The sequence below is a fragment of the Ciconia boyciana genome, chromosome 14, assembly GCF_034638445.1.
Source record: "Ciconia boyciana chromosome 14, ASM3463844v1, whole genome shotgun sequence".
Lineage (NCBI taxonomy): Eukaryota > Metazoa > Chordata > Aves > Ciconiiformes > Ciconiidae > Ciconia > Ciconia boyciana.
Genome location: NC_132947.1, coordinates 7,181,032 through 7,205,748, shown reverse-complemented (window position 1 = coordinate 7,205,748; position 24,717 = coordinate 7,181,032). Strand labels below are relative to the sequence as shown.

At 42.3% G+C, this 24,717-nt stretch overlaps 1 protein-coding gene across 2 annotated transcripts; it reads left to right on the top strand.

The window, feature by feature from the left end:
- Positions 1-1,081: 1,081 nt before the first annotated feature.
- CASS4 (Cas scaffold protein family member 4) lies at positions 1,082-24,538 on the top strand. Of its 2 annotated transcripts, XM_072879120.1 has the most exons (7): positions 1,082-1,237; positions 13,999-14,427; positions 17,610-17,714; positions 18,755-18,904; positions 20,735-22,066; positions 22,910-22,969; positions 23,703-24,538. In XM_072879120.1, the coding sequence occupies exons 1-7, from the start codon at positions 1,193-1,195 to the stop codon at positions 24,114-24,116; spliced, it is 2,535 nt and encodes an 844-aa protein (XP_072735221.1). In that variant the 5' UTR covers positions 1,082-1,192; the 3' UTR covers positions 24,117-24,538. The 2 variants fall into 2 exon arrangements, with proteins under 2 accessions (XP_072735221.1, XP_072735222.1); XM_072879121.1 differs by lacking the exon at positions 22,910-22,969.
- The last annotated feature ends 179 nt before the right edge of the window (positions 24,539-24,717 follow it).

Here is a 24,717-nt window from a genome sequence, read left to right as displayed (position 1 = left end):
AAGGTCTGTTGTATCCATCTGGCATGTAACCTACTCTTGCTTCTCCTCGGAAGAAGGTATCATGGAAACGTGGCAAGGTGATGCCACAGCTAACACGTTAGGGCAACGAGCTGGTGCCGACGTGAAAGCAAAGCAACTTTGGAGACAAATCATAACGATGGTTTTGTATCTTTCGGCCTTCAGCATTCCTTGGCATGCTGACTTGGCAGTCAGTAACTGGCATGGGGCTCTAGGGAAAGTCTAGAAAGCCACTTCTGGAATTAGGCTTGTTTGCCACCCATTGAAAAAGATTTCAAACTTTCTACTTAAGAGGGGGTACTGGTCTGGGATCAATATTTCTCATTTCCTGGACAGAGAGGCTGTCTTTCCACCAGAGCTGCCCTGTGAGACTGAATCCCAGGAAAAACTGAAGTGCAATAAAGGAAAAGCAGTTAAAATAATTGTAGTTCAAGGTAGAAGTTCTCTGTGTGGCTGTAAGGGACCCTTCAAACATGCTGCAGCACGGCTGCTCTACTCCCTGAGCAGGGTACTGCAGGACAGGAGCCGAAGCCCACGCACTTCCTTGTGTACGCATTTAAGCCTTGGTGCAGCCAGGAGTCTTCTTTCACACAGTGTTCACCCCCAGGTATGGATGGTAATACATAAGGTTTTTGCAACGCCCCTTTATAACAAAAAAATTGTATCAGTGCCTTAAAAGTTGAGACAACTCTGAAAGACATGAAAAATGTTGGCTTCGAAATCCTGAATTGATAATGATTGTGGCAGTCTTACTTCTATCAAGCATTGTGCAGCCCCCTGTGGTACGTAGTATTCTTGTATTCATTACATTTCTAAAAGAGGAAATACAGCAACGTGTAGCAAAACAAGGGTGAGACTTCTAACTGCGGTTAATTGCAACAAGTTGGTGACAGAGAGATCAAGGAAAATTCCACTTGCAGACAGACTTTTTTTCTCACTTTTAGACGCTAATAGGTTTTTCTATTTTGCATTCTGTTCTTTTTAATCTTATCTGTTGTCACAGAAATTATCATTCATGAGAATCTTTTCTACGAATTCCTAAATGCTTTTAGGGGTAGAGCTGTCAGATGTGCTTTCTTGAGACGTAGTTCCTAACACACGGTGACTGTGCAAAGCTGAAGTCTCTTCATCCTGCCGTAATTATCCGTATTGCTCAAAGTGACGCTGCTGGTGAATGACCACAATGGATAAAAACATAGGAATCAACAGAACTCCAAAGGTACGTCTGTTTTTTTGAGTACAGCATATAAACAATTAAGAAAAAAGGGTCCTAGAGTAGGGTTTGGTGTTTGAATTCAGCACAATGCTTGGTGATGTTGGAAATGTTTGGTATTCTCATCTCGCGGTGGACGGAGGGCGCTTTACAGTGCTCACGTACCTAATGTCCCTGTGCTTTTTGTTGTGACAAAACTATGAACTGGAAGAAATGTCTTCTTGGGAGGACTCTGAATAAAGCAGGAGTCCCAAATAGCAAATACCTGTGAATAAACGCATTTGTGAAATAATAAATAGATGACTTCAAGGTTCCACCTGTCTTACTGCTATGCTGTAGTAACATTTGAGGCACGGCTATATTGTCAGAGACTTTCAGTGACAGTCCAGGTGACCTGTTGCATGATAGATAATCTCCCTACGTTACACGCAAAACAGAAGACATTTTGAAGTACTATATTTGTTTCTTTTGAAAGACTGGAACTAGTTTATAAGGTTTTTTATGTTTATTTGTGTATTCATATTGCATCTAGTATAATTTTATATATATACATAGGTAAAACAACCTGCTGCAGCTATAAGGGTTAGAGAATGCTGAAGTCTTGATTCAAAGTCAGTGCCTTGACTGTCCTACTGTCTGCAAGTCTAATAAGCAATATAATGGAATTACTATTTTCATCCTGGATTGTGATCTCAGTGTTTACTGTAAATAAACTGCCTCCTGGCAATTTGATACAAAATATAGTGGGGGAAAAAAGCTTCGTACTGGCTCGATGAGTCATTCTTTTGTACTCAAAATTTTCCATTGAGGCATGTGAAGATAAGATGGCTATTTTTCAGGTTAAGTCATCAGAAATTGATGCAGGACATTTTTAATTTCTATGCAGAGAAGACAGTTTCTATTTCTAGGTATCATATTTTCAGTTTTCTTAAATGGATTGCCAACAGCTAAATAAATGTAATGGTAGCAAGCTGATTTGCTGTTCTGCTGTGAGATCTTTAGATGCAGCCCTAGCACACCCAGTCAAATTCAGCTGAGTAACAACTGAAAGTCAAATTTATTTCTGGTATATAATGTATGAACTGTTTATAAGGTTCCTGCTACCCTAGCAGTACTGTTTATGATAATATTTGAATGTTATACTTAATACGAAAATACTAAGGATGTGTTTTTTCTCATCTGGACTTCTTGAAGCACTACGTGCCAACCATCAGTAGCTTTACTGTGACAGGTAATGCGTTGCAATTATTGCTGTGCCCCAGCTATTCCACCTTCACAAGGAAAATCGGTTCTGAAAATTAATTCAGTATATAAGCGCAGCCAGAGAAATGATGTTACTTCTTTCTTGTTGCATATACACCTGCCACATAGCCTGCACAGGAAATGTTGCACCTCTTGGTGCAATTTAAAACGTTAGCATGATGGGCTGCGCTTGGGAAATAGTTCTTGTACTGTTTGACATTTTTTGTGCTGTTGCCAAAGGGAAAATAGGAGCGTTTTTTAAACACATATTAAGTTGATCTGAAGCTTGTCTCTCCTTCCAAAATGCCCATTTTACATATTCCCATCTTGTCCACAAACAAGTGCGCAAAGAACAGCGTGAGATTTGTTTCTGTGAGCTCCTCTGCACCCGGGGATGTGTGCGCCTGTGGCCCCGTGGCTCTAGGGTGCCTGCTGTCACCCCCCAGTCTCCATCTCAAACACCCGGGAGCAAATATGTGTTTCAAAATAGGATTTCCTAGAGCTAATGTATTAAGCAAGGAGTTACTTAAATAGCCAAGAGGAAATGCTGGAGAGAATGATGAAGTCTCCATTTTCCTGGGCCTCCGACAATAAATTGGGGCTATTCTCAGGATGCAGTCAGGTGGAAGTGGACTCGATGCCCAGTTTTCCTGGGGAAATCTTAGAGGTAAAACTTTAGTTCTGTCATAGGCAAAACGGTCTTGACGCAGGGAATTTTCACCTTATGTAATTCATTGCCAGTTAACACAAATTTCTAATCACTGATTTGGGTGATTCAGAAAGAATAAACCATGAACAATTAAGCAAGCGCTTCAGTAAACACCTTTCCTCCCCTGCCTAGTCTCAACGTGCCTTATTTTTGTGTGGGGTACACTCAGTCCACCCCAGTTCCTCCAAGGAGGGGACGGTGGTGCAAGAGGTTGGGGCTGGCTAAAAGGTCTCTGGCTGCTGCTGCTGCTCCGTGATTACTGCCCCTTCTCCTGCTCCTCCGTGCTTCTGTCCCTGCCCCGCCGTGGGACACCCCAGTCTGCGGAGGGTGTCCCTGCCCCGGCATGGCGGGGATCCTGTCTGGGATTAATTCAAGAGAATGTTTAATTGTATTTGAAAGTAGTTTTGTGGCCACAAGTTGTGGCTTTGTTACTTGCCTTTCTGGATAATTTCAAATGCTGGTAGCACCTGAAAAATTCCAGGGCAGTAAGTGAATGGCTGTTCTTTATCTTCTGCGTGAAGTGGAGTGTTCAAGCTAGTAAAACCGCTGGTTGCAATATTAAAAAAAAACAAAAACAAAAACCAAAACCCCGAAGGCTATTTCAATGAGCAGCTCTGTGCCAGGAATTAATTCTTTTCCCTTTGGTCAACAACCTTAGCTTCTTGTCTGCTCCTAGCCCCAGCCCAGAGGTTTTGTTGAGAAAAGAGATTTTGTTGAGAAAGCATTTTCTATTCAAGATGCATTGCTTTTCTCGTTACGTGATTGGGGGTTTGGGAGTGAGTGTCTAATTTCATCTTGAAGCTACCATGGAAAGAGGAAGGAAAAGACTTTTGCCAGAGCAAAGGCAGTATGTACTAAGGCAAAACCAGTCGAAGCTCGCAAACCTCAAGATATTCAAAAGTACAAAGCTGTAAAACCTGGGCACTTGCATAAGCATAACCTGGGCAGAGCTGTTGCTGAGCAAATAGCAACTATGAAGAATTTTAAATAACACTATTATTTAATAATATTAAAGATTTTTTTAAAATAATCAAAGAAAGAAAACCCTTTAGCTGCAGTTAATGTTTAGCTTTCCTCCTCAGGTTTTCTGCCTCTGAAGAGTGAGATTATTTTGCAGGGATATCCATAACGACCAAGGAGATCTGTTCCATTTTCTAGAGACCTGAACATGAAAATTTCAAGGTGCATCAAACCACTTTTAGCGTACAAAAAAAATCAGGAGTAAAAAATGATGCTGTAAAAGGTGCAAAAATGCTTCAATATCCAGTCCTCACTTTCTGGTTCATCCCCAGTGCCCTGTGTTTTCCTGTTAAGACGCAGTTGCAAAGCAGAAAAAGCATTTCCCTGGGGGTCCCTGCAGGAGGGACATCTGTGTGTCCTGCACCAAGCCCTCATTAACATCAGCAGCTGCAGGCCAATTGCACCCTGGAGATAATTTTGCTGTGTAATTAGCTCCCTTCGTTCCCAATAGCTGCTCTCCTCTGGGCCTCCCAGCAAATGCAGCAGGAGGTGGAAGGAGGCTGGGCATTTGCTCTTCAGGCTTCCAGCCAGACCCTCCAGTGCTCCTGCCTAATCCACCGGACTGGGCTTGGAGAGAGAGGAAGGGCTGGGGAGATCTCATCCTCCTCCTTAGGTGATGGAGTAACAGGGAAATAGGAGACAACAAAATGAAGGTCAATGTAAGTACTAGATTATTTTATTTCTGTTGCAGTTAATTTAATGGCTTTGCTTATTTCATTTGTAGTGGAAGTGTCTGTAGTGTAAAATCTGCATCTGTCAGGGTTGCTTTGCAAAGCATGCTGTTGATCTTGCTTGCACATTACTAACGGAGCACATGGTCTTAATGTTTAAAATACAATCCAAGTTAAGCTGAAAAAAATGCTTTATCAAGAACAACAGTATGGTTAAGAAGGGTAAGGTTTTGTACCATGCATATTAGGCAATAATATGCCTTATTAAAATGTTACCGTGAATGACCCTGGCTGGCCGTTAGGATATCCCTATTTTCTTGGAAATAGTGAGCTTAAATGACTAACATTTGAGTGATACACTATCTTTAAAAAGATTATGTTTTTTTACACTGATTACTAGAAAATGGGTAATGGAAATGTTTTAACAACTTGAGTCACTCTTTGATGAAGAAAATGTCAAGTAATTTCAGTCTGAGTTATGTGAGCCTGGGAAAGCCCGTGCACTCTAGGATAACGAGTGACCACGTCCTGTAGTGCTCTTTGCAGAGGGAACTGAAGCTCAAGAGAGGGAAGGAGTGGTGGCAGTGGTCACTTTTAGGAAATACTGCTCTGGGAGGAGGGGGGAATAAGTGGATGGATCAAATCCGTTTTATAGTCACAGGTTAATGTTTTTGCCCAGGCTTCCAGCACAGCACACATGCAGACGCCTGGCATTAGCTTGCTTTGTGCTAAGCAGGATGTCTTTGGCTGTGAAGCTGACCGGATCTTTCGGCCTGAGGTTACAGCTGATCTCTGGCAGCTGTGACTCGGGCAGGGTCTGTGCAGTCACCGTGTGCCCTGTGTTAATGACAGGGGACGGGGCAAGGTACAGCTGCCGCACGGGAGCGGCGATGCACGCTAGCAGCGATGCACGCTAGCGATTAGGGCAGGTGAAAAACCATCCCCTTCTTCTCCCAGAGAAATGCTAAAATTTCAGATAAATGAAACTTTGTCCAAAAGGGTGGTCTTAAAAAACAATTAACATTTCTGGGCAGATAACTGCAACGAGAGAGCTGGAGGAAGTGGCAGCCTTTGGGAGTTGTGGTGTTGGTGCTGATTCACTACAAATCGGAGAACGCCCACCCCGTGGCCTCTGTCTGCCTCTTCGGTGGCTGCCACTTCTGCCGCATCCGGGAATCGGCGGCAGCTCTGCCGCAGGTCAGATGGGATGCAGGGACGGCATCCTGTCGTGCCCGTGCACCCAGGAGGAAGAATATACAGCAGTCATTGCCAATGAAAAATTTGCAATCTGCTCCTGACAACCTGTCCTAGGAATTTCTTGCCTGTTCCCTGGACAGGCAGGGGAAGGAGAGCAAGGACCCTGCTCTAACGGGTCTCTGTGAAGCATCTATTGCTTAGGAGGCAGAAGCAGAAAATTGTACTCATCAGAACTTTCTGTATCTTTAAATCCATGTTTGGAAACAAATGTTGTAGTAAAATACAATTAAGATACTAAAAGGTTTAGAAAAGCCAAAAAAGTAAATTAATTTGGTGCATATGGGAAAAAACCTACGGATGGCAGGAGGAACCAAAACCCAGAAATACATACATATTCATTTTTAAAATATCAGGAAATGGCAGTTTATTTTTCCTTTGACTTGGGCATGAGACCACCATGAGACCATGTGAAAATGTTATGAATGGGAATGAAATCCTGATCACACTGAAAACACCGGGAGTTTCTGTTGGTTTTAACACAGCTAGAATTTGATTAACTAATTTGTGGAGAAAAGAGAGTTTGGAGAAAACTAACAGAACCAGCTTGTAATTCCCACCCCTACATCACTGACTAATGTGAAGCTGCACAATTTCCATCTAAGTGGTTCTGCCTGAAGTTTAAAAACTGGTTGTTCTTTATTTTATCAAAAACTGACTTGACCATTCCGAATTTAAAACCTGATAATTAGCACCTGGTTCCACCCTCCAAAAATCAATTAATCCTTTGAATAGGCAATAAAAGCAAGTCCTGATATCCATTCCTTGTTGAAGCTTGTACAAAAAATCTGAAACTTCTGTATGACCAGAACACTTATTTTCCAAAATATGCAAACAAAAAATACAGTAGAAGGACCTTTTGTGAGTCAGAGAAAATGTTGTACATCAAGTGGGACGTGCAAACCCCACGGCTAGAAGGAAGGCACGTGCATGTAGATGAAGATCTGAGCATTTAAGGTAAATTCTTCTTTCTTCTGTGTACGTTGACCATGTGAACTCTGTCTACAATTAACTGAATTGGGCAAAACTTAAATTGACTCAACTTGGTCCCCTATTTAAAAGGGACTTCTCTGGGAAGCGTGTTCCCAGCTAACGGGGCAATGGAGAATGTTTATTTCTTCAGCTTTGTTCGGAGGTGAAGAGATTAACTGGAAACAGTTCTGTAAACATGTCAGAGGGTGTCATTGATGCATGAACATAACTGTTTAGCAAACACAACCCACTGCCTTTAGTTGTATCTTTTTCTTCTCCTCAAAATATTTTAAGTCCTATTTTCCTGCAGTAAAAGTGCTTACAGATTTTTTTATGTGCAAAATGCAGCTGAGAAATATTTCTCTTCATCCACAAAAACTCCCATGATTAAAATGATCTCTTCTTTTAGATTATTTCAATAGGTTTTTTAAGAAGCAAATTTAAGACAATAGATGAAATTTTTTTATTTGAAATGCTGTGAAGTACTACAGTACCTATGTATCACGTGAAATAGTATGTAGTAGTGAATTGAAGTTTCCAGATACAAACTAAGTGGGAAAGGGGGGGGGGTGGAGAAATTATTTTGGCAGACTTGCAGGTAAGATGCTCAAATTATCACTGGATAATCGTGAAGGATTTTTCTAGTGACATTTGCATATATTTTATAGGACAATTTTTTTTCTGTTACGTAGTACTACAGGCTGAGAATAGACATTGGGGTAGGAGAGGGATCAGGAGATCTTAGTAATAGTGGGGGTTTTTTTGCCTTAGCACAGATATTTATCGTGTAGGTAGAGCCCAGATGTCAGTCTGTGAGTACTCCCACTTTGAGGTTATAGAATTTTGTATTATAGAATTGTAGAAAATTGTACAATTATCAGCTTTACTGACTCTTAATTAAAATTCTCCCTGTCCTCATTAATAAACATGAGTTAACAGCTTTCATTCTGAAGACCCCCAAGGGCTGTTAGGTTTTATAGTGGGAGCGTTGCTGGATAAGGACACACACACAATAAAGATGTAAAAAGCCCGATTTGTAGGGAGAATTACTATCTTAACATCTGATCTATGCTCCTGTACAAGGAGACACACTTCCAGCTACACGAGAACTTTTCTTCACACCTAAGTTAACTGAACCTGTGTTACCAGCGGTCTTATCCTGTAAATCCATTCCGTATGGTTCGCTCAATATCTGTGACCAACTTGCATTGCTCTAACGAGGGCACGGACTCTGTATGGGGGAGAACAGCGTCTCAGGAAGAGGTTGCCGAGGACACAACCTCTGTTTTCTAGGTCTGTGCTCTGTCATCATCTTGTTAAAATCTGCTCAGTGAGAGAAGAGTAACAGCGCTGTCTGCAGAGGTGCTTTCTCATGGGGCGATGAACAGGCTTTTAAGATGGTCTTTGTCTTAGGAGAATTTTTTCAGGGCTGCTGACAGGGAAGAAGCAACAAACGTCAAAGAAGGAAACGGGTTTTGATCTCATCTGTGTTGCTTTACTTACTACATGTTGGTTATTGTAAGGACACATTAACGAGATTGCATAAAATAATGAAGAACTATACACAGCTGGCCCTAGATGGCATTTTGTGGATGATAGGGTTAGACAGCCAGTTTCCGCTCCTCTGGTAATAAAGAAAAAATGCAGATCCCATTGGCCCCGAAGCACAGCTTCCTCCTAGCTACGCATCCCGTAAGGTCTCTGCGATCCTGGGAATGCAGTCCTTGTTTATAGTTAATGGCAGGTCAGAGATGCTTCTGCTTACATGATAGAAAGGGGCTGTCACAGTGATTCTTTACATATGTCCTAGACAGCTGAAAGTGTAGATAGGGCCTGATTTCTGACAAATAGCCCCACATTAGATGAGCCAGAGCCTGTACTACAAATAACCTCACTCCACATAACTGGAGATAGCCGAGATCTACCAAGTCTATCTGTGCTGTCAGATCAAGCACTCACCTGCCATAAACCTCCTGTAACTTTTGTCTATAAAAGTGCTCTTAGTGCTACTGGGATCACAAAATCAATTGGCTGGGATGAGTTCTCTTAAAAGTGTCTCAAAAAAAAAAAAAGATATTTCTTTGGAAAGCAAATTGGAACAGCTGTGGCATCCAGTGGCTTCTCAATAACTCTGTTTCTTAACATGAGCAGGTGGAGCCCATAGGATGCTGAGCTGCAGAGCTGCTGTGGGCTGGGTGCTGGTAAGGGACAGGGCACAGACGGGAGAGTGGCGGTTCCTTACCCAGCCTCGTGGTGCTTTGGTTTACTCAGTATGGCCATACCCTCGTCATGGGAGTATTGCTAGGGGTTTAATGTCAGTGGAACATGGGCATAACCAATCTAGCTTTCATAACTGACCCTGCTCAGTGGCTCCACTGGGTTTTTTATATCATTGTGGGACTCGGTACCACCTCAAATTCCACTAGAAAATCGGCTAACCTACAGCAAGCTCTTTGCTGCCAGAACTACAGCACTTTGCAATACCAAAGCCAGCTAGTTCAGTGCTTGCTTCTAAGTATATCCTATAAAATAGCTAAACACATCAGCACCTGTGATGCTAGGCATTGCTGTGGGTTTGTTACAATTTGTTTTACCAGTATTGGGCTGATCTTGAACATCTATTTCAGCATCCTCAGCTAGTATTTGTTGAATCCACAGCTGGGACTCCTTAAAAACTAATAGAGCTTATATGAACAGTATTGCCTACATTCTTTTGGTGATAACACTACATAAGAGATGCTTCACGGGTCTCTTCCACACCAACCCTGGTGAGATTGGGTCCTGAGAGGCTGGGTGAGCAACCAGAATGCTTGGAAAGGAAACAAGAAATAAAGGGGACTTAATAGTCCTGTAAATAGAGGAGTGAAGGAGAACCCAGAGCAACATACTAAGGCAGACCTGTTTGACCTGTTGTTTTTACCCCTTGTGAAAATGTTCCTTCTTCTGTGTTTTTGGGGAGATTAGAGTTCAGCAGAAATGAAGTTAGCTCAGTGGTGTGGTGCTGCTTGTATTGGTTTTTCAGTCTATTGCTGCAACTTTCTGCCTGGCTGTGGGCACTGAAAATACACAGAACGGTCTGTTCGGGGAAAATGTTGGTGGGGGTTTTTTGTTTTGTCTTAGTGGTTTGGATATTTTATTTTTTTTTGCATCCTCATATTGCAGTGCAACAAGAGGCTGACTTTTGAAAGAGTCTTGCCTGGGACCTTCCTGTAGTTTGCTTGTTACAATTTGCTAATATATTCTGTTACACATGTTTCTACCTTTTATAAATTCCTTCAGAGGCTAGTTCCAAGTCAAAAGGATAACAAATCTTCATTAAAATACCTCCCTACGTTTCTCTACCCATTTTAAAATGGACTGAAAAATGTCACCAAAGGCTGCAAGCCAGTTAGATCGCTAATGCCTTTTGCTGTCACCTGGAATTGTATCTCTGCTGGTGGCTGGCCTGGTATGCTAGTGGTGGGCTGGTACTCGCTCCTGAAAGAAAATCATGAAAAACTGAATGATGTTGCTGTGCACTTATGCAATACTGAAACTGAGAGTGGACGGAAAAGATTCGCTCTCCGACTCCATGGTACTGACCATGTGTCCTGAAACTTGAAATTTAATTTAGCACTGCCTTAGGTGGAAGAACCTTTGCTGTTCTTTTGTTTGTTTGTTTTCTTTCCCCTCTGCTATTTGAGAGCTCCACTGACCTGCAGAGGTCTGACAATCATCCAATTCGTTCATGTTCTATAGTCTGGAGGTTGGGGCCTGTCTCCATCACTTCTCTATTTAAGGTCTTAAATTTTTTAGTTCCAGCACTACAGATGGGATATGAGATGATCTATAAACAGATTTGTTGCTCTAGCTAGGTGAGGTTTTACAAGGTGTCCTATAATATTTTTTTATCCCCTGCTTGGCTTGTAATTGAGATTATTTCAAAGGTTCCTGAGTATTCGTGTTGCCTACAGATGTGAACCCACATGCCCTAATTTGAGCTCTACAAATTGGAGACCACCTTTCAAAATTTGAACCACTGTGTTCTGCTTCAAATTGGTATCTCGCTGTGGGCTACTTGCCCTTGGATGTTTGCACACCTTTATTGGCAAAACCAAAGGAATGTGTGCTTCAAGCGAAGAGACCCCTCTGTTGAAAAGGTTTGTGACTTCCATGGTATAAGTTTAAAATTTAACTTTTCGGTGTGTGTGCCCCTGAATATATGCATCTGACTTTGCCAAATGAAATGTTGGTCAGTTGAGTTTTGACAGCCTTTCTGTGAAATACCTTTGCTGTTGAATAGAGCTTAGACCTCCCTGTTGCTTTCATTGACCTGGCTGTTCTCTTGCTTCGATCATTTTGCAGGAAATCAGACCTAGCAATGTCTAGGAAAAGAGATGAGAGAATAGCTGGAATTATTTCTCCTGCTAATACCTGCTGCAGTCACGTTTTATTGTTGCTGAAGTATCACTGATGGGAAGAGTACCTCCTCGCTCCGCATAACTTAGGTTGTAGTCTACAGTAATTATTTGCAGAAATTGTCACTGACGTGTACAGGTCAAATTCTGACCTGGTGAAAATCGGCATGTTTAATCTAAAACGAATGAGATTTGAAATTAGACTTGTGCAGTTTCATACATTGAGTAATTAAAGAATTAGGCCCAATAATGTGTTTAGTATGCTGTTTCCACAGGAAAGAATTAGCTGGGGAAATGCTGACATTTAGATGCCTTTTAAAACCATAGCGTGAACCAAATTTTCCTCTTATTTGTGTTGGTGCAACGAGGAAGGACGGTCTTGTTGTCTAATGCACTAGGCAGGGGCTCAGTTCCTGAGTTCAGGCTTCCTGGCTCTGCCACCGGTTTCCTGTGTGCGCCTGGATAAGGCTCTCTGCATTTCAGTTGCCTGTTTGCAAAAGGGGGAAAGTGTCCCTCTGCCCACCCTCTTCAGGTCTGAAGAAGAGGGTCTGTCTTTCAGCGTGTCTGCACAGTGCCCAGCAAGAAGGGATCAAACATTAAGCCAGATCTAGAAGTGTTGCTGATGAATAACAGGGAAAGGCGGCTGTTTTCCTTTTTTTATAATTGCAACACTGTTGTGCAAAGCCCAAACGCACCCTGGGCTGCGCTCTGTGGTGGGATTCCAGGAGGCCTGGCTTCAACACAGGTGGTTCAGAGCATGTGGCATTGTCCAAACAGAAAGTGGGCTCCCATGTTCAAGGCAAGAAGACTATTTTAACCAGGCTGTGGCATAAGGTAAATGGGACTGTTGTCCATCTCTGGCAGCTGCTGATGGCCAAGGCCATGTATCATAAAAAGGCCATTGTTCATGGCCACCCTGACGAAGAAAGGCGTGCTGCTAACAACAGGCCACTTTCATCAGCTGAGCTGACAAATTGGTTTTCTTCTGCTGCAACTTCAAACCAGCTGTTGCTTTACAGCAAATGCTCTGGACAAAAATACAAGGCATCATGTTTCCTATTTGGGTACTAACTCTTTGGATGTTTCTTGCACTTTCTGATAAGAAACTAATGCTGAAACACAGACAGTGTCCCACTGACTGGGGAGCAGTCAGTCTCATCTTAAAGCTGAAAGCAAATGGTATCTTGTACTGAAAAACACTACGTCCACAGCTCTGTCTACCCTTTGCACAAATGCTGCAGGTGAATAAAGCTACTTGCTGCTACTACTTTTCTTTCTTTTAACTGTCATCTTGTAATGAGTAAGCAAATGCCCAAAATAAATACGCTAAAAATAAAATGTGGTGACTTACACACTCATGACTGCCAGAAATTTATAGGCTTCAGCTGAGACAGGTAGGGCTGCCCTGTGGTGAAGAAGCTGGGAAATATTCATATTCGCTATCTCGCAGATTTTCTGTGATCTTAAAGTTGCTTACTCTATTCTTCCTTGGTTTCCTATCTAAAAAAAATTACAATAAGAGCACTCTATGAAGATGCTGAAAGATATACTGAGGACAGAAGTATTCAGATACAGACGATGTTTGTGTGATGGAGAGAAACAGACACTGGCTCAGGTGTGCTTACCTGTAGATAAGCTCACAAACGCACTGACCTGCCATGAAGACTTGCCAGTCAGCAGAGCTATTTGTTTTGTGTGACTGTGTGCATAGTTAGATTTTTTTCCCCTGAGCTAATGTGTCGCATAAATCATGAGCCTGGGATGCTCTGAGTCAGTAGGATCCAACTCTCTAGCCTGGAGTGGACGCGGGCACAGTGGAGTCTGGGTCTTCGCAAGTACCGCAGCCCATCGCTGCTCTTCAGCAGTATTTCTGCCACTGGTGTTACCACTGGGCGCTTATTAACCCCCTTCGCGCTGACGTTACTGAGACGTCTGTCTTCATAAGGCTCTGAGGAAAGAAAAAGTTTAAAGGAAAATAAGCAAGGTTGGGTTTTTTCCTTTTTTTTTTTTTTTTTCCCCTTCCACGTAAGAAATAATTAGCCTTTTTCACGTGCGGATGAAGTCCTCAGATAAACTGGGTAGCAGCAGGAAGGCATGAGTTTTATTTTTAGATGGGTGATGCATCTTCTCTGCAGCTTCTGACAAAGAATTCACAGAATGCCAGTGGGAAAAGCTACCTATTTTTCATATAGCAATGTTCATAAGTAATAAGTCTAAGTAATGAACGTTAGCAGTGCTCTTCAAGAGCCTTTGGGGGGAAAAGGTGGTGAAGAAACATATTGCAGTATTATTATTACCTGTTTCTTTATTGCACTCAACATAGCAGACACAGGCTGCAAACATTTAACTTTCTGAAACCAATGCTCTGAGAAATGTTGTTTAATGTGAAAACAGATGGACTTGCATTAAATTGAAATTAAGGTGGGGATAAAGACCAAACCAGAAACTAACTAGCATTTTGCTGGTGTAACAGCGCAACGCCGATGTTTCTTCTCTCTCCAGAATACCTTGGCGAAGGCGCTATACGACAACAAAGCGGAGTGCTCAGATGAGCTGGCCTTCCGCAAAGGAGACATCCTGACGGTGCTGAACCAAAACGTCATTGGCAGTGAGGGCTGGTGGAAATGCTCGCTCCACGGCAGGCAGGGCCTGGCCCCTGCCAACCGCCTCCAGCTCCTCGCCGCCTCTCAGGCCGTCCTGCTGCCTCCCGCCGCCCGGAGCGACTCCGCAGAGTCGCCAGCGGGCCAACAAAACATCTACCAGGTTCCCTCCGTCCCCAAGCCTACCGTGTTGTCGTCTACCTATGAGAAGATGGAGGGGTGGGTTACATCTCCAGCTAGGGTCTCTACCCTACCTGCCCAAGGAATATATCAGGTACCAGCCTTGGCTGCACAGCTGCTCAGTGAAAGGACCCAAAGCTCAACAAAACAGGTAAGAATATAAGCAGCTATAAAAGTAACAAATGTTATTATTAAAACGATCATTGAGAGTGGGAAAATAACAAAAGCTATTGGCCTGAGCATTTCAGTGGAATTTGCAGCAAAGCCATTCAAATAAATGGTGTTTAGGAAACTCCCATTGGTTCTACTACAGTTTATAGCATTATGTGAGAAATGCTGCTCTGGGCAACAGATGAGAGTCTCCATATTCTGTAGTCCCTTGCTTTTTTTGACAGTTTAAAGCAGCTGTAAAATAGGGCAGGAAGTAAAGAATACACCCTTTATCTGGAAGAATCTATAAATTATTTACAAACCTACCCTAAAGTTAAAATACCAAGACGCAGAACTTTCTCCTCTGATGGTCTACTGCACGCGTCTATCCAGAGTCCTCTGGGCACATGTGGGGTCTCTGCATCCATCTGCACAGGAAGATGATTCGTCATTAAAAAAATAAATAAATAAGTCATTCTTTGCTGTGTGATTGCTGCCTTTGGTCTAGTTTCTACTATTTCCAGCGCCTCAGCAAGCCCGGAGTGCTGCTGCCTCTCTCTTTGGCTCCTCGAGGTTGTCGCTACGCTTGCACAGAGTAGCAGCACCTACTTTAGATGTGCTGGGAGGGTTTGGTTGTGTGGCCTCAATCAGTTTCTCTCCCAGCCTGTTTTTGGTGCTGCTGGGACATTGACCAGGGTGTATGGGATGAGAGCAGCCACCAGTCCCCCCAGTTACGGAGGGGAATTGCAAACCTAGCTTTCCAGGGTTTCATTACAGCTGCCTGGCCGCTGCTTTCTCCCTGCTCCTTGCAGTGGGTGTTCAAATGAAACATGTAAGTGGAAACTGTAATTTGACTAAATGCTACATTAAGTGTCTTAACATAAAAAAACCCCCTTGTGCTTTCTTCAGCATAAAAATGAATGGGGAATCTTTTATAATGAAAGGGAAATAGAGCAGGTGGGGAGGGAGTTCAAGTACAAGTTTTTGTTCAGTCCCATGGGCTCTTCAGCCCTGGGTGGCTCTTCATTCCGTGTATGAAAATCACGTTAGAAATGTTAATTGGAAAAGGAAAGAAATTCAGCCCTGAACTATGTAGCCTTTTAGGCTGATTTAATGATCATTTGATTTATGGGACTCAGTTGACCAGCTTTCATCCCACTGTGCCGAAAGGCAAGTTACGGAAACCGAGGTGCTGGTTCCTTCTGTGTGGCAAATGGGTGCTGGAAAACAAACCGAGAAACTCGGTACATCTCTGGTGACTGAAACCGAATTTTCAGCGCTGCAGCTGCACATTCAGCCTTTGTGTACAGTTACCATAACTGCAAACTCAAACTGAGTAATAGTTACAAAAGACCCTTTTGCACTTGCTGTAATCTGATTTCTCCACATTCCTAACCCTAAAGAAGGTATTTACAAATTGAATGCGAGATTGATGCAAATTTTCCATGTTGTGCCAGCAAATCAGGCTGACAACATCATCTATTACGCTTTATCTGAATGAGTGGCCCAACAGAAGAGCTCCCTGGCTATTCCTGTCTCTGTCATTTCATGAGTTTATATACCTAAGCCTTGTTTACTCTAACAGAGAAAGAACAAAAATTTAGAATTTTTATTTTTATTATTTAGAAGCTCAGATTTGGCTGAGCTGCCTCTTGCACAACGTCACAGCTGTTACTACCAACTGTACCGCGGCGGTCACACACAGATGCAGGGGTGAACAGCCCGCGTGAGTGCAGAACGAACCGCAGCGCTCTGGACCGCCCCACGTAGATCCTATGGGACAACTGGCAAAGTTCCTGGCATACTCAGCTGTCCTCTGAGCAGCTGGGTAGAGCCACTGTAAGTCTTTGAGGGAGCTGATTGAAAGCAATAAAACAAAACAAACCCCCTCAAAGCCTGTGTGCTTTCACCCTATAGAAAAGCCTTGTCACTTCTTTATTTGTTCCTAATACATGGGGCACCTTCTTGCTTTACTGTGGCTGAAAGTACTTTACAATAATTTGTTCTCAAAGTGGTAGTCGGATGTGATATTCAGTGAGTTTCCGTTTTGCTAGATACTGAGTAAGATTTGTCTAGCTGAAAACAGACCTGGGTTAAGGATGGCTTTCTTGATACCACTTATCTTTTACCCTTTCTACTCAGGAAAGTCTCTTTTCTGCCTCTGTTTGCAAGCAAGATGGCTCCTATCACAGAGCACTAAGGGGGGTTGTGTTCACTCATCATTCTCTGTCTTCAGATGAGAGCTAAGAGCTTTCACAAAGATGAAGCAAGCAGTTGTAAAGCTGGAGTCTTGTTCCTCCACCATATTTCCCCTAAATTTAGTCACTACAACACTCACTCACGTGATGGAGAACACTACCTCCAATTTTAAATAATTGTAACACAACAGTGTTTCTGTGGGTCAGTAGTTTACAACACTCCATTTATAAACTAGCAGTGGAAAGCCAGGCTAAACCCATGCTAAATGAACAAAACTCATGTTTTTGGGGTTGATTTTTAAAAAAGTCCTTTCCCAACATTCATACTTTGACATCTTAACTAATTGTCCCACAGATCTGGTGATAGGTCTTAAAATGATGTTTTAAGCAAACAGGAGAATTAGTCTGTAATTGACCTAAATAATGTAATTCCCATATCAGACTTCTCTGTTTATGGAGCTGGACAGGACATCAAGGTAACTACGTTTACTCCTTCCAAATGAGTCAGTTTTTCATAACTACAGAATAACGCATCTCACCCTCTACTTTTCTGCTGCTCTTACTCCCACTAAATATGGTTTGACCTAATGGCTCTGTGAGACTGGAGAAGTAGAAATTCCCCCGCTTTCTTTTTTTAGTGGTTCTGCTTTTGGGTAGTCTAAAGATTTAAGTGATAACTGAAGCTGGATTTTTTCTAAATCTTTTCCTTCCCTTGGTTAGTAATGCAGATCGTCTTTGATTTGTATGTGCCAATTCTTATCTGAAATAAAGCAGAAATGCTGTCAAAGGAGAATTCTGGGGAAAAAATACCATGCCTGCTTGTGAGGTTAGTTCCAGTCTATCCATCGGTGAAAAGCTGAAAGGTTTTTAATCACTTAAGAGTGATTACTCTAACGGTGGCCTATTCAACCAATTGAGTTCTCAAAGATGTCCTGAGCTCACTGCTCACTGCAGCTTTCATTATTGTTTTTTCTCTCCCTCTAAGCACCTTCTTACTCTCCCGAGAGCATGCCGGGCTTCAGTCCCAAATATCAGGAGAGAGGTGTACGATGTTCCATCCACACAGCGCCGGGGGTCCTTGCTCACACAGGTGAGTCCTGCCACGGTCCCCCACCACAGCTGGGACCCTGTAGGACCTCAAAATAGACTTTAAGCCAAATTCTAGGGTTTTCCTGTTTGCTTTTTGTAAAATTTGGCAGAAAACCATATATTTTTAGGGAAGTTCAAAACCTAAAGCAGTTTTATTTTGAATTTGTTAGACATTTAGAGAAATGTGTCTTAGATTTGGTACGTTTCTAATAAACACTTTCAGTTTTACCATTACTGAGTTCCAGGGCACAGATGAACTCTCAGCATCAGAGTGTCAGCCTCTCTGCCTTGGTTTATCCATCAGGAAATGTGCTTTGTCTCTGTGTCATTTGATCGGGAAGATTTCAAGATGCTTACAGAAGAGTCACTAGTGCATGTACAGAAAGAAACTAAATGTCACCCACACCACCTGCCTCCTGGGCAAGAAAATGCAAGGGATTAGATCTTGTAACCATGACGCACTCAGGGTAAGGGCAACACATCGATTGCATCTACCACTGAAGCGTCCTGTTACATGACCTTGCTCTTGCTGCCATGCTTCCCTGGGGAGAGTGAACGTCACCACGTTTCCTCTATGTGTCACTGCAGCCCGTGCAGGGCACCAGGCTGGGACAGCCACCAGGCCCCAGCCCCATCCTGTCACCTACCACATGCACGTGTGTGTGGGACTGGAGCACGTCCACGGAGCCTCCCCGTGCACTTTATGCTCCCTGGCACCTTATGCTCCCTGGCAGCGCACAGTTGAGCCCACTCTAATTCATATATTATCAAGTTACCCACAAACTCCTTTGTGTTACCCGCTTTGTATAAGTGGGGTGATCCCTGCTCAGACCCAAAGCCAGGCGCGAAGGTGGCGGCTGCCTTGCACCACCGCCCTCCCGTGCAGCGCTGCGGGAAGGTGCTCCAGCAGCTCGAGTCGGATCCACGCTGTCCAAACTAGGCGCTACGCAGTATATGGCCCGAAAGCCTTTGATTCCACCAAAGTCTTCAGTGGGCTGTAAAAAGGGTTGAAGTCAACCTGTTTTTTTCCCCTTTGACCAGAGCGGTGCCACACCACCCACTGCACGAAAGGGCTCTGTGCTGGTCAGATCCACCGAGTGCTTCCAGGAAGAGCAGAACCAGCTTTACAACATCCCGTCCAGCCCAGAAAAGGCAAGAGCTGTTATCCAGAAAGACTCACCAGTGGGCAACGTAAGTAAGACTTGTTGGACACAAGAGAATAATCTCTCGTTACTATGATGCTGGGCACCTGTGCTGAACCTCCCTCAAGGTGATCGTGGGGATAGGACCAGCACATCTTCAGGGCAGTACTTTGCCCCTCATATTAAAGAGACAAATACTACCTGGCTCCTGCATAGCCAGGGTCCCTACCAGGACCAGGACTACCACTGCATTTGCATTTGCTTTTTAGACTGCAGGCAACAAGATCTCTTGTCTCAACTTCTTTTTATGACAGTGTGAAAAGCAAATTCAATACCCTACGTTCTTGAATGTCTGTTTGTAATATTTAAGCAGGTAGAAACTAACTGTCCCCATCCCATGCAGCGCTCTCCTGCTGCCTTTTTTGGGAGTGGAGCACACCTGGCTTTGGGGGGGGTAGTCAGGCTTCCCATCTCTTCCTCACTGTTTGACAAGTACCATCCTTGAAGAAAGGGCTGATCTGAAATTTCACAACAAAGAAAATGCCTCGATGGAAACTCTTTATTAGTTGAGTGCCAAATATTTCAGGTTTCATGAACGGTTTTAGGATCCAAGAGAATTTTGACAGGCTCCTTAGCATACATGCCCAGGGCTGAGGTGTGCGATCTCAGGGCAGACCATCCCAGCACAGGAAATCTGAGGTTTCTTGGTTTTGTGGATTTAAAGAGAAGTGCTGTAGATTTATGGCTGCCCCACGACTGGAGAAGCCAGTCTTGCACAGAGTCTGTTCAGCAGTGACAGTAGGACTGGTGCTACCCAGAACTGGGGTGCTGGCATATGAGCAATTGCTCATTGAAGCTGGCATTCCCAACATCTTCATGGCTGTTAGCAATCGTACCGACCAGCTGCAACAGCCGGGGAGCCGATTTCCTTTCAGAGACATGGTTTATCGTTGCTTCTAAAATCAAATTTTCTTAGAATTCTTTGTTCATGGGCAATTTGGCAAATTCTGTCTTTGGTCTGAAACACCCTTGTTTGGCATCCCCTTCTCATGCATGTTTTCTGCAGATGGGGAAGCCTGACCTGGCCAGTTCTTTCTAAAATTTTTATTACAGAATGGTACCTTCAATTGTTTCTTGTTGCTGCACACTCCTATAGCTCCTTGCACTTCCTCATGCTTGTGCTTCGTGCTTGTAAGGCATCCAGGTACAATCTGTCCCAAAGTACCTATTAGTATTAGTCTGGATTTTCTTACACAAGAAGTGGTCTTGCATTTGCATTTTCCAGCTTATAGACATCAGCTGTGCACTCACATATTTGTAAGGCATTGGGCAAGATCTGCATCTGTCTTAGGAAACCTGTATCGAGTAAGAATTTAAACTCATTGCAGTTATTTGAGAATGGTCAGTTGTGTCTGTTGGGGATTTATTTTTTTGTCAGGGTATGCATATGAATGTGAGTGGGGACACTGGAAAATCAAGTGTTTTCTTATGCAGAGGCTAATAAAATCTTACTTCCTTCATTCTGTAAAACTGAGTGTTTGATGCTACCTACTCATAAACTGGCATTTCACTTTTCTTGTAGCCATTTCAGAAAACTATGAAAGTTTCCCACCCCAAAGGAGTCAGGGAAGAGCTCACAGATTTCACTGGCTGGGGACACTGCTGTATGATTTAATCATCTGTGCTCAAAATATTTTAACCTTCATATGTACCACTTGTGCATTATAGAAAGAAAATAAAAATTATGGGCTAGCCTTTTTGTGGTGCAGTTCCACTGATGTTACTGGAGCTGCATACATTCACATGCTCTGAGAATTCAGTTTTGTTTCTTATTTCTTGTATAAAACACTGCTTATAAATCCTGTGTGCTCTGTTGCAGTTATATGATGTCCCTCCCAAAAGAGAAACTGATGTTTCAGAAAATGAATCTCAGAAAAAGTTCTGGGGCCATTACAATACCTTGCCAAATCCTCGTAAGTCAGAATGGATTTATGATATTCCAGTATCACCTGAAAAAACAGGATTAAAACAAAGCTCTCCTGGTCATTCCTTGGAGAAGCATTCCTTGTACGATATACCACCAGCCAGGTACAAGGCACTAACAGCAAATACTGAAGCCAAAGTTGTAAATCCACAATTATATGATATTCCACCAACACAACGGAAATTAACATTTCCAGATATCCATCTCTATGATGTTCCATCCTCACGGGATGTGCTCCTTTTGCCACAAAACAGTAGCTGTGATGTGCCCCCAAGTCTCCTGGCTCCAAAGGCTGAGAATCAGATCTCTGAAGAGAATGTTTATGATATTCCTAAAGGTTTGCCCACCGCTTTGCAGTCCAAGAAAGAGATGGAAAAAAACAGCGATACTTCTGGAGACCAAGCGTACAGTGCTCCTCCACAGCTCTCAAGAGATGCCAAACTGGAACAAGACAGATTATCTGTTTCTAGTGTGGATAGCAGAAGCAGCACACTCTCTACATCCTCAAACTCTTCTGCTGAGTCTTTTTCTATGTCATCATCAGAAGAGCCTGCCAAAGAAATTAAACTGCACCTTGAAGTAGCCATAGAGACACTGACTAGATTGCAGCACAGTGTATCCAGCTCAGTTGCGAGTTTAATGATCTTTGTGAGCAGTAAATGGAGATTACAAGAGCACCTAGAGAAAAGCATTGAAGAAATCCATAGAGCAGTCGATCACATAAAAGTATCTCTGGGAGAATTCTTGGCCTTTGCTCAAGTCATAAAGGTAAATGCCTCTTACCTCACTGATAACAACCTTCAGACCAGAATTAAAAAACAGCTAGAAATTCTTGTGAACTCATTCAAAATCTTAACAGAAACAAGAGAAGCTCTGAACAACTGCAACTGGTCTCTAGAGGCTTTGGTCCTCAGGAAACCTCAGAACAACCCAGATGATCTTGATCGCTTTGTTATGGTAGCCCGCACAATTCCAGATGATATCAAGAGGTTTGTATCCATCATCATTGCCAATGGAAAGCTTCTCTTCAGAAAGAATGAGAAGGAACAAGAAATGAAGCAATCGAAAGTGAACCCAGAATACAAAATGGCAAAACAAATGACAGTACCAAGAAGAACAGAAATAGATTCACTTCAGAGAAATACTGATAAACCCAAGCAAAGTCAGGTCTCTTCTGAGGAACCAAAAGAAAACGCCACCGAGGACTGTGATTATGTTCAGTTACAGGTTCGTATAACTGGATTTTACTATCTGTATTCCTGATCGTTTGCAGAGATTAAGCTATTAGCACTATCTTATCTTTGCGCTAGTGCCAAATTCAGTTTGCACTGCTGCCTGTTTTCCAGACGTTACGTGAATTCAGGATTTTGTTAGAGTGCTAGATGGCACATGTAGAATGATGGGTAATTTTAAGTAATAAAGAGAACTGGCATTTGAGAATTTACCCAGGCAACCAGCCAGCACTGAGAAAAGATTTTTAGCTTGCCCGTTTAAATTAATTTGAGAAACAGCTTTTAGCTGGGGGTTAGCAATTTGTTTCTCTTTTCACTAGTAGTTTTCTTCTTGCCAGTACACTTGGTTTGTACACCAGTTGGTTTGACTCTGACGTGACTATACAAGAGATGTTAACTTTCCAACTTGAGGTGTATTGGAAAGCATGCTTTTGTAAAAAGTTTTGATTTAACAAATTAAACTCTTACTGTGAATTATAAAATTTATTTGTTAGAATAATTTTGGATGTTTGTTAGAATCATTCTCCTTAGAATTACTGAAATGTCTACTAAGAATATAACTGTCTTGGTTTCACAAAGAAATGCTGGCTTGCCCTTAGACTTTAGGAAACATTATGTTTTGTTGATGTTGGTTTCAGTCTTAGATGTTGCAGGATCAGACACTAAATTTTTAGTAGGAAAAAACCTACAGCTGCTTCTAACAAATGTACCATTGTTGTCTGTAACATGAAGGCTGCATAGCAAGTAGTTGTTTCCCCCTGAAGTAAGAGAAAAACATTTATATTTAAATATTTTATGTAAACTGTTTCAACTTTGCTTTCATCTTGATTTCTAACAGGCACAGAAAATAATTTCAGGTAAAGAAGTAGCAAAGAAGAGTACAGATTCAAAACTAAAGGTATTTCTGATTTTGAAAACTATTACTTGTGAGGACTTCTAGCCCCTGATTTCTGTGCTTGCTAAAATTCAAAATAATTTGCATTTGGACACACATATCTATACATAGAGATCTGTTTGTTTTCTCACAGTTCATTTTCCCAGAACTAGTTCTTAGAATTACTGCTGAAAACCCATGCAAAACATTTATTTTCCTCAAATGTAACGAACCCCTCTAGTTTAAAGTCATACTATTTATTTGCTTGCCTTTGTGTATCATTTGGGTTAAGGCTGTGAGAGTTAGTATTTCAAAATATCTTGTCATGCACTGGTATAAGGATTGACTCTCTTGTTACTGTACAGTTTTAATAATTTATAACCCTCACAAAGTCAGCACCATTAAAGATCAAGTCTGAATGTTTTGTACTATCTGAAAGCTTGAAATCCAGACTGTATAAAGGATTGATGTTTAGCTACAACACTTTGTGTGCTATCCATTATTAAAATCGTGTGAATCATTCAGTGAAATTTGTTTAGGAAAAGGGCTGTCAGGAGAAAATACCACTTTGAAGTCCAGTACTTTATGGAAAGAGAAATGATTGTAAAAGACTCCTGGGCTGGGGCAATTTGGAGACTATTAAGTAACAAAACTCCCTGTAAGTGAAGAAACCTGTGAAGAATACAGGGTAGAGCAAATAAAGAAACAATCAGTGTGCCACCAAGCTGAGTCTATTTTTTTTTTAACCTTTTTCCAGGTCTTGCCATCTGCAAAAATGACTGTAATTCAAAGCAAGCAGGACTCTCCAAAGAAAATCGCTCTCCCAGAACACTGTAAGCTGTGTTTCAGTGCACTTCACAAGGCAATTGGTGTATTTACTAATAGTCTGAGCAACAACCAGCCACCTGAAGTCTTCATATCCCACAGCAAATTGATCATTATGGTGGGACAAAAGCTAGTGGATTCTCTCTGCCAGGAAACTCAAGAAAGAGATGCTCGGAACGACATTCTCCACAGCAGCAGCCGGTTTTGCAGCGTCTTGAAGAATCTGGCTCTCGCCACCAAAAATGCTGCAATACAATATCCAAATGCAGATGCCATGAGGGAACTTCAGGATCAAACTGAGGAGCTGTCTAAGTACACACAGCAGTTTAGAGCAATGATGGAATGAAAGACACCTTGCTGTTTTTACAAATTCTCCATTGTTGTTGCTCCTTTGGCATGTGGCAGCCAAGGGGGACAAAAGCAGCTCAGTGACACCAACTTTCAGTCACCTCTAAGAACTCCTGCCAGGCAGTTCCCTGGGTGCACTTTTAGCAGGTGAAGATCCACACAACAGCAGATGCAGAAGAGGATTTGTAGAATTAGATCTGTACTTTCTTCTCCATTGCTCAGATCCTTCCTGGAAATGTTGTCATCTTAGTGGCTGGGCAGGAATGTTTGCTGTGTATTAGAGCAAAATTATTTTATTATCTGGCTGATTTCTTATTGTTTTAATTTCTATATAGATCAGATAAATATATTTTCCTTTTTTTTTAATTTGGGAATGTAAAGTCTCTAAATTTTGCTGCACAATGTTCTGTAAGTTATGATATCCCATTATCAGTTGTTTCTTGAGGACTTTACTCAAAATTTGTAATTACAATTTTTTTTTAACAGCTGCAAAGCTAACTTTTGTTCTTCATGTACAAATGCGATGAATGTATTATAGGACAAAATCTGGCAGGTACTACGCATAGCCTAGATGTCAATGGGAAATGCTGCAGCTGGTA

What these genes read in the sequence shown, in the direction of transcription:
- CASS4 (XM_072879120.1), top strand. Translation starts at nt 1,193, where the DNA reads ATGACCACAATGGATAAAAACATAGGAATCAACAGAACTCCAAAG. An exon ending in AAGACTCACCAGTGGGCAAC is followed by an intron (nt 18,905 to 20,734) that starts GTAAGTAAGACT and finishes GCTCTGTTGCAG; the next exon opens with TTATATGATGTCCCTCCCAA. An exon ending in GTACAGATTCAAAACTAAAG is followed by an intron (nt 22,970 to 23,702) that starts GTATTTCTGATT and finishes ACCTTTTTCCAG; the next exon opens with GTCTTGCCATCTGCAAAAAT.